The sequence below is a fragment of the Chlamydotis macqueenii genome, chromosome 7 (genome assembly GCF_036417535.1).
Source record: "Chlamydotis macqueenii isolate bChlMac1 chromosome 7, bChlMac1.mat, whole genome shotgun sequence".
NCBI classification, from domain to species: Eukaryota; Metazoa; Chordata; class Aves; order Otidiformes; family Otididae; genus Chlamydotis; species Chlamydotis macqueenii.
The window spans coordinates 10,757,926-10,772,840 of NC_141562.1; the positions used below are offsets into that span (position 1 = coordinate 10,757,926).

General features: G+C 36.8%; 1 protein-coding gene across 1 annotated transcript in view; it reads right to left on the bottom strand.

Moving 5' to 3' along the window:
* RHOBTB1 (Rho related BTB domain containing 1) overlaps window positions 1–14,915 on the bottom strand; it is a 54,661-nt gene that overhangs the window by 17,197 nt on the left and 22,549 nt on the right. Inside the window, exons 3-4 of the mRNA XM_086752072.1 lie at window positions 8,723–8,924; window positions 8,276–8,379 (exon numbers count right to left, since the gene is read on the bottom strand). Of these exons, the coding sequence (XP_086608198.1) occupies window positions 8,276–8,379; window positions 8,723–8,914 (296 nt within the window). The 5' untranslated portion in view covers window positions 8,915–8,924. The remainder of the gene's footprint in view (window positions 1–8,275; window positions 8,380–8,722; window positions 8,925–14,915) is intronic.

The window sequence follows — 14,915 nt, forward strand, 5'->3', positions numbered from 1 at the left end:
GAAAAGAAGGAAGACTGAACTCTATCGCATTGCTGTCTTCTCATCTTTCTAGAGGACAAGTCAAAAGTACATATTTTGTTTTAGAGCACTTAAATGAGACCCAAGAGTTAAATCTGACAGAATCAGTTTAAAGATAGACAAATTGTATTTTGGTTGACAAGAAGTCTGTCACACATATTTTATAAAATCAAACTTAAAGAATAGACTTGGGGTGGAGGGGGGAAAAAAAACCCGAAACATCAGATTTCACCTATTATAGTCTTTATTTTTCCCTACTTTTAGATAGCAGCTTTCTCTGAGAAGCAAGGTTGAAGTAAGGGAGTCTGTCAGAATTTTACAGAGCATAGAATCTGGTAGAGATTCATTCAAATAGTTAGACTCTCTTGACTTTACCAGAACAGCTAATCCTTAGACATTTATTTATCAGTAAAATGTTGCTTTGCTTTTATTCCTTCTGCCCTCCTTTTTTCTCTACACACTTCCCATAATTTTCCCAAGATTCCTCAGAGACCTGCATCACAGCTGAACTTACCCGACTTGAAACCACAATCTGACAAGAGCTATCTCTAGAGTCCACTTGCATAGTCCTTCAACCACCTGAAAGGAAAGACTGTATAGGGCAGCAGCACAAGTGCAAATACCAGCTCCTGAGTTCCCACACACAGTAGGTTCAGGCAGTGGAAGGCCATTTAAGAATTAAATTGATAATCTTGTTTATGGCTGAACAAAACCCTGCTACATCTCCATGTCAATTCAGATACAGTTTGAAGAGAGAGATTCACTCAGTTATACATTTTTCATGCATGCATCTCACTCAGGAGAAAAAAAAATTGTGCAGATAAGCAAGGCTGATAATGCTTTTAAGTGGACTCCGGTTTTAGTAAATGCAGTTGCAGGCATCACGTGAAATGCGAAGAAATTCATTAAGTGACTGGTGAGTATAACAAAATGACCTGAAGACACACAATTTATGTGCACACACTCAAAACAGATGAGAGGCTAGAAAAACTAAAATGCAGGGAGTGCCTGGCATGTGAAGAACTAAAGATATCCAGGTAAGGCAGGACAAGACCATGCAGTGTCCTGGATGTGAGCAGGAGAATCAATTAGTTCTATACTTTACCGACAGCAGTGAAGCTTCTTAAGTACTGGTGTAATGTGCGAACTGTCAAAATGCCCTGAAATATATTCAGATTTTGTGGTGAGTAGCATGCAAATCTATTTCTAAAATTTCTGTAACGTCATTTTTAGTAGGGAACAATAGTAATAAAAAGAAGATAAAGCTGTCTTTAAGAAAATTGCATATTTCAAGACTGTGCATCAAAAGTAGAAAGAGTTTTCCCATACATTCCTTACAAACAATAAATTATTCTTAAAAGTTAAACAGTTTAAAATCCCTTCTATTTCCTTTGAGGTACTACTGAGAAAACAGTGGTGCATTTACAGAGAATGACAAAGAAATGTTTTGATATCACAAAGAATGATTAAAATATCTCATTTTCCATTGCAGAAGTGTGTAAAAGTTGCTCTTGTTGTACAAATGCCTGACCAGCAATAGTGCTAAAAAGAATAGCAAAGTTGTGTGGAACAACACAGGAAGAGGAAAACAATTTCATTTTTCATTTAAAGGACCGCTTACACAGTCTTGGAATTTGGTTCATTTTATTGCTGGTTATAAGAAGTAAATTCACCCATAATTCTGGTTCAGCATTTACATATGAAAAATTCCATCTTAGTGCTAGATAGAACTCTGTAGTTGAAACAGGCTGCCTGCAAGGTACTCTAGTATGATTCTGGACCAAATTTTGCTAGTGGACTCAGTAAAACTCTTTGGAATTGGGTATGTTTGCAGCATACACATCCACCATAACGTACCAACACGCCTCTTTCCTTTCCCTGGACCAGATTTTCTCAATTACTGCATTTCTAATACAGGAACAAAAATTCCATTATAAACAGAATTCTAGAGACAGATAATGGAGGCTGAAATATGAAATATTCTGTGTATCACATGCAAGTTGGGGTTTATAAAAGAAAGACACAAAGCCTGAACACCAAATCAATGGAGGATGAAAGAAAATGATAGAGCAAGAGCAGGTACAGGGCTAGCTGGAACATATCTGATCAATCCAGAGCAAACATCAACATTCACAATATCATACAAAGGGACCGATAAGAATACAGTTAAAAATGCTTTTGTAAGAAGTATCAGCTGACTGCTGTCTCTAGACAGCAGTCAGAAAATAAAATAATGAAAAATAAATTCACAAAACAATAGAGAAATCAGAAACATAGGGAAAGGTGAGCTTTTTGACCTTATTTTCTGTTATTGTAAGGAGGCAGGCTTACAGATGAGAACTACCTACTACGCCTCTACAAAGAGCCAACTAGCTTTCATCAAAGATATTGCAGAAGAATAAACAAAAGAAGAAAAACTTTTTCTTTATTCCTGGCCCCATCCTCTAAAAAACACCCAGGAACCAATGATCAATCAGGAAAACATACAGAGTTCAAAAGAAGTAAGACGACATTTAGTTAAAACATCATTTGAAGCAACATGTTTAGAAGAAAAAAAGTATTTCAAGGTAGAGGAGGGATGTTAGGATGGAAAAAATAATAAGAAAAAAAAAGAAAAAAGAAAAAGGAAGATCCAAAGCTAGGTCCCAAAATTCAGTAAAAGTGTGATTCCTCGTAAGTACTGATGAAGAACAAAGATAAGAAGCCAGGGACAAGATAAAGATGGAGGTAAATATCCAAAGCAGATGAAAGAGTGATGGAGTCTGGTTTGCATCCCCTGTGAGAGTGACTTCTGAAGTCACAGAAGAAATGAAAACTGGCATTAACAGATTCTAGAGGCATCTCTTTCTCTGTGGAGAAAAATACAGACTTTCATTTTTTTTTTTTCCTTTGGGCTATCACTAAAACCAGCCTCCTCCTGTTTAGTGTTTTTTTTATTTTAATAAAAACTGTGAAGAAATTTTAACTGGCAAGTTGATGTCACAAAGTTATTGATAATAACTCAGTTTAAAACAGTTACATCTGATTGTGCAGAGTGGTTTCCTTATTCTGACATATGTCTGAGGAAATCCAGACTGAGACCCCAAGACCCTTGGAGTAGAAAATAGCTCAAGAAATCCACCTAGGACTTATTCACAAAGAAATAATTAAGATCAAGATTTTAATGGAAAGTCCCTTCCTAGGTTTAGCATTTCCAAAAGGTTTTGATGGTGCCTTGCAGTCTTTTAGATAGACCTCAAATGCCCTCCTTCCACCCAGTCACTCAGACATTGACTTAGGAGAGCAAGGAAAAACAGAAAATTACTTAATACCACAAATAAGATTTGATACACAATTTTTCACTCCAGTTAAGGAAGGCTTAAAGCATTACAAGTGTCTCTCTATTACAGACAGATTAACATAGACATCAAGTTGAGCCTCAGACCCCACCAACTGTCATTTGGCACACACCTTTATAAAGAAGGAAGGATTCCTAACAGCAGTTCCATAGCAACCTCTTTCTACTCACAATATGGAACCACGATGGAGTCCAGAGAAGAAAAGATTAGTAGATCTGCAGTAAATTGACTAGTTTAAGTATATAAAGCATACACTTTCCCGTTGACTGAGTGAAAAAGCCTAAAATGTTCATGTAGATAATGAAAGAAGAAAAAACTAGTGCATATAGACACCACAGCAGAACAAAACTACTTGAGAATGCTCCTTCTCTGTGAAGCTCTCTGCTTATTCTAGTCTTTCTTGAGGCTAATTTGAGCCAAACTCAAAAGAGAAAAAGAATCATAACAAATATAAAATAATGTTTTTTACAGGAGTTCTTTGGGATTGCTTGATGAAGAACCTGAATAATTTATAAACCACTGTATGTAGATGGAGAGGCTCGCAAATTTTGGTATTTGAAGATGGTATCACCTTTTGTGGCACCAAAACATAGCAAAAGGAAGCAGCCACGGTGAGAAACATCTGAAAAGAACTGGATTCCACATCAGCTGACTCTTTGCTAACAAAGAGAAAGACTAGCTGTCTGTTAAGTGCTACTGCTGTAAAGATACCTCTCTGATAATTCCCTCCAACCCACACCAGCAAATGGTTTGTAAGACCATTGGAAGGTGGTGGAAGGTGAAGAACTATTGTAACATAAAAACAAGGACAGCAAGACTGCAGGAAAAAGTGTGGGCTTCCATTCAAAGCACTTCTGAAACGTCAGGCCTCCTCCGAAAAAAGGTGAGGAGCTGCTGGCCTATTCTCAGCTTAGGCACAGGTGGCGAGCTACAGAGGGCACTGGTCTAACTAAAGGCAAACCTAGTAGTTCCATGAAAGCATTCACTTTGGCCTAATCTTACTGGACTTGCTAAATGCAAATACCATTTTACATCAAAGCTACCTGGGTTTTTTTTTTAATAGGAATATCATCATCATTGTCCTTTAAGAAAAACAAACAGAAAACAAATCCTAAAGAGATTGGTGGAAGTCTTCAAGTATTAGTGATAAACCCCTGTTCTCACAGACCGTTTGCAGCAGCATTCGGAAGGTATTCTTCTATGGATTCAACTACAATTGAAGTAACTGGTTAAGGGAATTGTAATCACACAGAAAAAGACGAATGCTTGTGTTCCTCTGTGTACATACAATACTCACAAGGCTTATGAAATCCATTCACAACAGAGGAAATACACCGAACATATTTTAAGAGGCTCTGTCAGCAGTCTCACAGCAAGGCTCATTCACATTTATAACTCACGAGGGAAAAGCTGTTTTCTGTCCATGCTGTATGAACAGATTTTGTTTGGTCTACAGCTCATATTTAAGTTGCAAGTAAATAAATCATCCTGGCTGAATTAGCTGACAAACCACATCCATGGTATTGAGAATAAATATTTGATTGGGATTGAACTAACTCTGTAGATTTGTGCTCATGTTTACACATACTAGAGCCGCATGTACTAAAAAAACCAGGATTTGTAGGATAGTAATCAAATTGTAGTCAAACATATTTGCCTGAAAACAATAAAAAAAAAAGGATGCAAAAGGAAAAAAAAGTGCAAGCCAGTCTTTTTCACATTTTGCTTTTAGATTTAGTTAACACAATGACATGTTGACCCTCTCATTCAAAAATAGATTGGACAGAAGAATAAAGGATAGCGAGTCCTGACAAATGTAAATTGTCAGGAAATGTAAATTAAGATGTTTCCATGTCTGTACACATACAATTTTGTGTCTCCCAGGGAAACTGGTACATAATAACAACTTAAGCTTTATATTAAGTTCCCCCCTTATTTGCAGGCTTAAAGAATACAATAGCACTGAGACTAGATTGTTATTAAACAAAGAGGTGACTAGGAGCTGGCAATCAATATGCTAATCATAACAAAGACATCCTCACTTTACAACATTTTGGAGTGGTTTTGCATCAAATGAAACCCTGTAGGACAATATAAAAAAAAATGACTGGCATCACAGTGCCTAAGCTGAACTGAATAGGATACTTCCAGAACTAAAACACTCTAGTTTAAGGAAAAAAAACCCATGTCATGCTATAAAACTGCAGCAAACATTTCTACAAGTCCCTCCAGCTACATCCCCCTCTGCCCCTGAAGCTGTAAGGACCTGTTTCCCAAAGATCCTGGAGGACTGTCATTATTAAACTAAACACCACACAGTAGAACGCAAGTTGGATCACACTCTCCGTACTCCCATTTTAAAGGATGGCAGTAGAAACATTAACTATTCCATCCTCAGTGGCATTCAGATATGTTTCTCTCTTTCAGTCACACAAAAATACTGGAAAACACATTACTTTTGTAATTCTCTGTTCGTGTTTCTCTCAGTGAAAAATAATTAAGAAGGATTTATCTTTGCTGGGAGTCCTATTAACTGTTCACTCTGTCATCTATAGCATAATCTATTTATGGAACATTTTGTAAAACTGTATGGAACAATCTTTTCCAATGAGCAGCAGGTGAATTAATGACCTGCTGGTTCTTGTTACATCACATTTAGGACAATTAGAGGTGTCGGCTGAGTGTTTGGCTGAAACAAGGGGCATATGCATAGAAAATTGTGAAGGGAATCAAAGAGTTATATTATCATATGATCCTTCAGACAACCAGAAATGCGAGGCACTTGTAGGTGTAGCCTTGAGCAGTCTGGCATAAAATATATCTTTCACTGTACTGCAAGATTTGACTCAGCTATGAGTAGACTGTAATTCAATGTTCAGAGGTGATTTAAAATAAATTCCTATAAATGTGAACATTCAATATTGGAAGTATCTTTTTAAAATGTTAACATAGATAAAATACTAACTGGTTTTTTTGAAATGAATGAATGAAACATGAATATCTTTCAAAACAAAGAACCACCTAATCAGTGCTTACAATTGGGAAATTTTACAATTAAAATTCTATTTATAAAATAGTTTCTTTAGAATTTGCAGTTACTTTCTGCATTAACAGACTTGCAGAAAAACTACTAATAGAACACCAGGTTTCCAGAACGGCCTTTTAAAGTTGATCAGGATATAGCAGACCTGATTCTACAGAGATTCAGTTCTGCTAACATCACAAATGAATCACTGTGTTCGTATGCTTAATCCCAGGAGATCTCAAGTTATTCATGTCCTCTTCAGTGTTTGCAGGATTAGAATCTAAGAATGTTGTTTCTCCCTCTCTTCCATCCTGTCAGTAAATGTGGGATCAGAGTTCAGAACATGCCTGATTTTGTTCTCCTAATCTCTAGTAATCTTCTCAGTGACACAGTATCTGTTGCAGAGTATCAGGAAGCCACATCAAAGAGGAACAGTTAGTGGAAATGTTAAGTTACATCCGTATTTATCAAAGTAGGCTCCATATGCTGCCACATGGTAAAACAATATCTATTCACGTATTCAAGTAGTACTAAATATTAAGGTCAATGTTACCTTAAAGTCAGTAACTTCCCTCACTCACAAAGCTTATTTACAAATGATATAGGTTTTGTAACCCAGTTGTGTTGCTACTTTAGCCCCAACATAAAATTCAAGATAATTAATGAGTCTGTGAAAACACAACTAACACAATGCTGTACACAAAGGAGGCTTTGTACAAACTGCCATACAGAGTTTTACAGTGTGAAAATTTAACTGATGAATTCAACCAACAGAACCCTTTCCAGTGGTTCTAAGGGGTGGAGAATAGAAAAGATGGTCATCCTTCAAAGTCACTTGTTTCATCAAGTAGCACACAGAGAAGGAAACCAGTAAGGCAGTACATTTTGGCAACATGGAATCCAAAGTTGGGACAGACACTCTACAAAGGGCATTCCTAGCTGGAAAAATAAAGCAAAACCAAACGATGTATGGAAGTCTGATGATCTTCAGTGACTGAAGCAGATATGAAAAGGATATGAAAAAGTTCAAGAAGGTGAAAAAATGTGTGAGGACCGAGACCTTGCTTAAAGGTAAATTATGTAAATATCTGTCCAAAACCCACCTTCAGCTCAGTGTTTGCCCAATACAGGTAATCTGTTCTCATTACATGTGTATTCAAATACCTGTTACTCAGCTCTTCTGCTGTCTGTAATGCCACAAGGCCAGATTCTAATTACCATTAAACAAAACAGAAAGACTATCACTGGCTTCAGTCCTTGTTGAAACTATGCTGAAGGTATATTATACATGACAGAAAAATCTAAATTAATTTTTTTTTTTTTTAGAATTTCCAGCATTAATGAATACACTAGCAGACACTTGGTATTAATTGAAGAAAATCCTTTCCTTTCCTTAGCTTTAATTAGGAAAATACAACTTCCATGCAATTGTCTCTGCTCTCAAGATGTTAGCTGCCCAATCAACATCATAGGTTTTAATAAAATAAATATTTCATTGAGTAGGAGAGATGTTTCCCAACATTTCTCTTTGTTGGTTGCTTGTTAGGCAATTACAGCATACATTGCTTATACAGGCAGGGAATGCAGATGTTCAATTTGGTAAAACTGCAATCTAATTTTAGAGAATGTTCTTTAAAATTCGAAATAGGACAACAGTTGTTTACAGAGCTTAACAGGCTGTTCAAGGAAATGTAGCATAGTAAAACTATGCTGCTTTTTAAATATTTATATCTTTTTAATCCTTGCAGCAGATAATCCTCTTTGGAGTAGGCAGGAAGATGAATACCCTTGATTGTTTTTAAGTCCTTGCTTTTCAAAATTAAGATTTGCAAATTTTTTCTGCCCTAAAATTTTACTACAAATATTACTTAAAACTTTACTTGGATCAATTTACCTTCCATAAGCAAAGCGTCTGTCTTTGTGGTGGTCCCCAAATGTATCCCACAGCCTGAGAGAAACACTCACTTCATCCACAACATCTCTTGAGCGTTCAAGGACCTAGAACAGAACACACATAACATTCTCTTTCCCTCCATCAAACAAGCATGTTTCTACTTCGCCCCACAAGAAGGTCTAAAGCATAACAGACCAAAAGTCTAAATATACATAGTTTTCAGCAAATGCTATATTTTATTAAACAGGCAGAATATGCATCTTCCTAAAAACAGATTTGATTAAAAAATACTTTGGAATGAGAGACTCAGGGAGATGGCTGCAGTAGAGACTGCACATAAAATACTTGTGAGCTCATTGCTGCACCCTGACAAAGAAAGGCTTGCCAATAAATAATAGTACAACCTCACAGCATGTGCTCCATATTTTGTACACCTGCAGTCCTTACCTCTTGGCAGACACGGTACTGATCAATGGCCCAGACAGTTGGTACGTGAGTTGCCAGCAGCTGATACTGAGTCAAGGTTGTATTGCATGCTCTGGCACAAATTAGACGAGTCTTTCCCACTGCATTATCTCCAACCACCACACACTTGATAGTTTCAACGTTGGGTCTTTCGTAGTCCATGTCAATGTCCATGTATCAAAAACTGTAACAAGACAGTTAAACCTGATTTCTATTACTGCCCAAAAACAATGCTATTTAGAATCAGAGCCTTCTACTGCTACTTCTTGAGAGATGTCTGAAGAAGACAAACTCTAAAGGAAAAGCTTGTAGTAAACTGCAGCAAAGTAAGCTGGCCGTTCCTTTAAGTATTGCACAGTTATGCAAATGTACGGCTATTTTTGACCCCAATAGGTTTATGCTGTTCACAGGCTATTTTCACTTTGGTTTCTGTAAACAGAAGCCTGTTTGCAGAAGACAGATCTCGATGAAACAAGGACAGCTAGCGCAAACTTACCTCTTGCTAATACTTTTTATGCCAAGAAGGAGAAAAGACTGGACATCAATGGGTTTAACTTGAAGGATACCAGTATAAACCTGCTTTCTGTAATCTTGCCCATTCAGGATTTGATTTAGGGCTGTCCAAACAATATTGCTAGCAGCAAGTCACACAGATGGTTTTAGTTACAGGCACACAATAAAACTGCCTTGTAAGATGACTCCAGAGACTCTGTTCTCAAAAAATCACAACTCCCATTATATCCTGAATGTATCACACACTCTTAATTTTCCAAGGAGAAGTTTGTACTGATCATGGACTAAAATGAAACTGAACAGCCCAGCAGGAACTTGCAAATATACTTGTCTATATCTACAAATTCTTTTTCACATGATGCTGGAAAGTGAAAAGGAGATTTTTGAATATACTATTCCCCAAGGAAAGTTATTATTGAAAATATTTCCTTAAATATTCTACAGCAATATATATTGAACTAATGCCTGGATATGAATGTAAGCTAGAAAAAATGGATATTTGAAAAACTAAAACAACTCCTGCATGTTTACTACAGTCTGTCATTTTCATATAAAGAAATGTGGGATTACAGTTTGATACATCTGACTTTGGTTTTATCACGTCTACTAGTCTGCTGAGCAATGTGGTCTCTGCCAGGGAACTGTAATCAAGAAGGGAGAAAAGGCAAAATGCAAGGCACAAACATGTTCAGGAAGGCTTGCCTAATAATCATTTCAGCAAGCAAACCTACAGCAATTTAATTGACAAAACATAGGTCATGATCTGGAGTGATGGTGCCATTTTTTCCTGAGAAGAAAGCGCAACAGATAAAGCAACCAAATTATTTGTTTTAATATGTTTTCTAATATTCACATCTCATTCACACATAGAGAATATATATTAACTATCAGGCTATTTAAAATAATAAAGAAAGAGAGAGAGTTTTCCTACAGTAGATTGAAAGATGGGCCCAGAAACTCTTCATCCTGGCACAAGTACATGGTTGCACAACTGGAGCTTTGCAATCTGCCAAACGTAGAGCAACTAATGTTGCTTCAAACACACATGCACAATACCTACTGCATGTAAACCCTAATGGCCTTGTGATACCAACCTGCTATGTCGGCACAAAGGTTTTAGCTGATAAGGAAACAAAGATATTAAGATATTGCCTTTATCCCTTCATCTGAGTTGTAACCTGCATCCTGAAAGGTTACTACTACTCTTGAAATAAAGGACTACAGAGACTTCCAGTTACCTGTCTGCCATCCAACCACAGCTGCTTGTTGGATGCAAGCTCCCACAAGGCTGATACCTGGGATGGCCCATGGGCTCTGTACCATCTCCAGGAGTCCAAATACAAGAAGAGAAATGAGACCTAACTCCTCTTTCCTCCTTCACATCCTTTACAAGAATACAGACATGATTTAAATAATAGTACCAAAACAATATGGTTTTTTTCCACATTACAGAGAACGAGACATTTGTATACCACAGCCTCAAAGTTAGGGCCCTGAACAAGTAACAAAACCCCAAGAGGTTTCAACATGTCAACTAAAAAAAGTTTCATTTCAAGTCTGAGAAAAAACAACAAACCCCTGACATAACGTGTTGTATTAAATTACTTCATATTTTATTCATGCATAGAGTAGACATCACAGATGGAATGTGGAAATGTTTACAAGGCTGGAAAACAAAATGAAGGAACATGGCTAGCCAGTGTGTCTGGTTTGTTTTAAACTATCAAGCAGAGAGATGCCAAACCAATTTTTCTTCCAACCTAATACTCCACTAAAGTGCTATTACACAGATTAGCGGAGGTTTTATATAATAGTCTGATTTTAAAATTCGTCAAAAGTTCTTAAATTATAGTTCTGCAAAAATATACGTCAGTCAGTCACAAAACATATATTAAGTACAGAGTCTAGAATCTTAAAAAATTTCCAAGAGGATAACAAAGTGAGTTTAAAATTAATAGGCAAATCTAAATAAAAGTAACAAGAAAAATCCATGCAATTATGTAAGAATCCTAGAAAAGGAATACATGAAAATAAAATTTTAAAATTATTATTTTTTTCAAATTTCTGATATACTTACTAATTTAATTAAAGCAAAATTACCACAGAACTCAGACACAGCATGCCTAAATGCCCTACTGCAGATCTATAGCAGTCTAATGAAGATATTTTTAGCGTGACTCAGTACTGCAAGGGACAGAGATTAAAATAAACTAGGAATAAAAACAAAACTAGAGCTTTGTGGCTATGTTATGGAAAGCTCTTAAATCCACCCCAGTATATATAAAGTATCTATGTATTAAAAATGCAGATAATTTTAATATTGTTCCCTAGTTTTCAGAAAGGGATTAAAACACAAATAGCTCCTGAAGAGACTGACAGACAGAAGCCTGGACAGATATTTAGACACCTCAAATAAAAACAGATGCTAACAACAAATTACAGTATAAACAAGTAGCAAAATGTGTGGATTAATGCTTATAAATGTAGCCAGAAGCTTTCTGGCTACTGGAATGATTAAAGCCAGGAATAAGTACAAGATCTTAAAAATACAGCGTGGTCAGTTTTTTTAAGGTAGCCTCTAGGTTAAGCCTGTACTAAACCTGTTATACAATCACACTGATGAAAAATATTAAACATGTATTTACAAAACTTAAGTTAAAAAAAAATATCTAGATTTGAGATCTACATGTCTAGTAACATCTGGGAAAACCAACTGAAACTGAAACAAAACTGGTCAGACAAGAGCAAACCAGCATATATAAAACTTAATTAAAAAAAACCAAAACAAACAAAACAACAGCATAATATGACAAGACCAATGAAAAACTTGCTAAAACCAACCTACAACCTGCAATACTTTGGTTCACCAACAAAACAAAGTAGGGTAAAGTAAGAGGAAAGTTACTGGAAGTGCGACCAGTCTCAGAGAGGACACTGCCAAAAAGCCAGAGAACGACAGAAAGGCCACTGAATGAGCAGCAGAAAGAAACCTAGTAGGGGAGAAAAAGATAAAAAAAAAAAAAAAGCAGTCTAAGATTCAGTGGCTCAATCCAATGCTAAAGAAAGATGAGCAGATGGATGGAAATGAAAAAATATATCCAGAAGAATAACACAGGATCTAAAAAAATCTCTTAGGATGTTTCTATTTTTAGATTGTCACCTGTGAGTGATTGCAGATGAAGAGGAGATGGAGGCGGCCAAAAATCAGGAGATGTGAGTAGGCTCAAGATCTAGGATAAAGCCATTTAATTAATTCACTTAATTAGCAGAAAAGAACTATTCCAAATAAAGCTGATTTATTTCCAAAGAAGTATAAGGTTACTGTTCTGAACCATGGCTAGCAGATAGTTACGGTCACTGATTTGTTTCTCTGCTGCCTCACCTTAAATTGCAGTAGGGTGCTTGGGTTTTTGTTCAGTTTTTCTCATTGCTGAATGAGTTGTTATTATTATCACTACAAAACAGTTGTGGTTGCTATAGCACGCAGATCCTTCTGGGTAGTCAGCTTCAGTAATGAAGCCTTTCTAGAGAAATTTTCCAAAAGATCTGTAGATGACGCATTCTGCTTGATTATCTACTCCACTGGTATACAAATTAAACACAACAGACACACACAATCTGTCGATGTATTAATGTAGGTGTATTCATGTACAAAAGATAACCAGATGCGTGAACTTGTCTTGTTTTAAGAATGCAGTTTAATCTGTTCCAAGCTATAATTGCATTTTTCTCTGCTGGAAAGGAACTGGATGAAGATCCAAGCCCAACAGTCACTTCTCTGTGCAGGATCAGGAATACACCCCTATGGATCCGACTGCCCATGCAGCTAACTGCCCATTTTGAAATGTCCAGATATTTTAAATCATCGCTTAGCATGTACAAAACACAACCAGGATTTTTTTTTCACGGAGCAGTTGCTAATTATCAACCCTTTTTCTCTCCAGCAAAACACCACAAACAAATCACTAAGCATGTCTACATTAATCAGTGATTATAGAGTGATCCTGCAGGCATTTACTTCTTAGCTCAATACTTAAACACGTCCTTTAAGACTGAGATAGCATCTCTTAGCATGAAAAAAAAAACAAACCCAAGCATGTTAGTTCTTGTGTTAAGAGCAAACTCTTCAGTTGAAGGTTAGGAGTGACAGCATGTAAGAACCTTGCCTGCACAGTGAAGTTTTTCTTTAAGTTATTCCATGGGAAAAAAAAAATTAATAATTCCAATTTCTCTCAAGTAATCTGACCAAACATGCAAACTGGGAAGTCCTTCAAACAAGCAAGTTGCGAACCACAATTACAACATCAGAATTTTATTAAAGGAATCTAATAGAAAGAGACACCAAAATGTACCACCACTTAATATGAATGGTGTGAGTGGGAATTATTGGAAAAACTCAGGCCAGCAGTAAGGTAATGAGACCATCAACATTTATCCCTGAAAAGCACACTCTTCTGAAACTATATGAAAGACCATTTGTAGGCTCTCCATATTTCAGTATACTCTGGAGATGTATTTTTGAATATAGTTTTGGAGTGACTCCTTCAGAGAGCCATTATGTAATAACATAGCAAAAAGAGTATAAAAAATTTACAAGACTACGCAATGCTCTTACCTCCATCCCCAAGTTGCAAAATTATCACTTGCAACCATGGAAACTGGAAAAGGAGATGCAAAATGCCAAGTTTTTCAGGCTCTGAAGTCACTACCTTACACTGCAGAATCCCAAGGCACTAGCATGCTGGCAAGGACCAAAGAGCACATGAGTCAGAACAAGCGTGTGAAACGTTCATTTTCAATATATAACCTACCATGTGTTGTTTCAGAATCTTAATAGCTTAACACATACACGCCAGGGGAAAAAGCAAAGGGACTTACTGTTCATTTGTGCAAGAGAATAGAATTCACAGACAGCTGTGATTTGGGGAAAGGCTAAGGGCCAAAAGGCTGTTTTGTGGTTTGGCTCAATTTAATAAATGAATTTAGGGCTCCACGTATATTTGTGAAATAAATCACGACATGGTATCAAGTAACAGATAAACTATACCAGCTGCTGAAAGATCATCACTAAACATTTTTCACAAGGTATATATTAATATCGGTATTTCATTAAATGGCAGAAGGGCCGATGGGGAGATTGCTTTAAAAAGAAAAACTATTCCTTGTCACGGTTGAAGGAACAGCTGGTGACAAAGCATAAGGCGACTCAAGGTCGGATCAGATCACCAGGTCACAAAGATGGTCATGAAGCATATCAGGCTGGATTATCGTCCACGACGAGGAGCCATTGCCCTATTGCCATTATTTAAAGTTCTGGCAGTTTACATGGAAAGACTGAAAAGGAAGAAACTGACACAGGAGAAGAAATTCAAGATTAACTCTGGAATTGATCAACTACTTGCCCTACCTGGCCCATTGACAGAAGACAACAACAGATATAGCCAATGACTGGGAATGGAGAAAAGCCCTTATATTCTAAAGTTAACCTGATCTCAAACGTGAGACCATTGGCTCTACCAAGGGCAGAAAGAGAAGGATAGCTGACTGAAGTGTTGCTTCACTGCATGATGTGACAAATGAGATAACGCTGGCTGCTGCTGCCCACAAAAGGAGAGCACAGGTCAGCAGGAAGACCTTTATCTTCCAGGCAGAACCTGGTTCA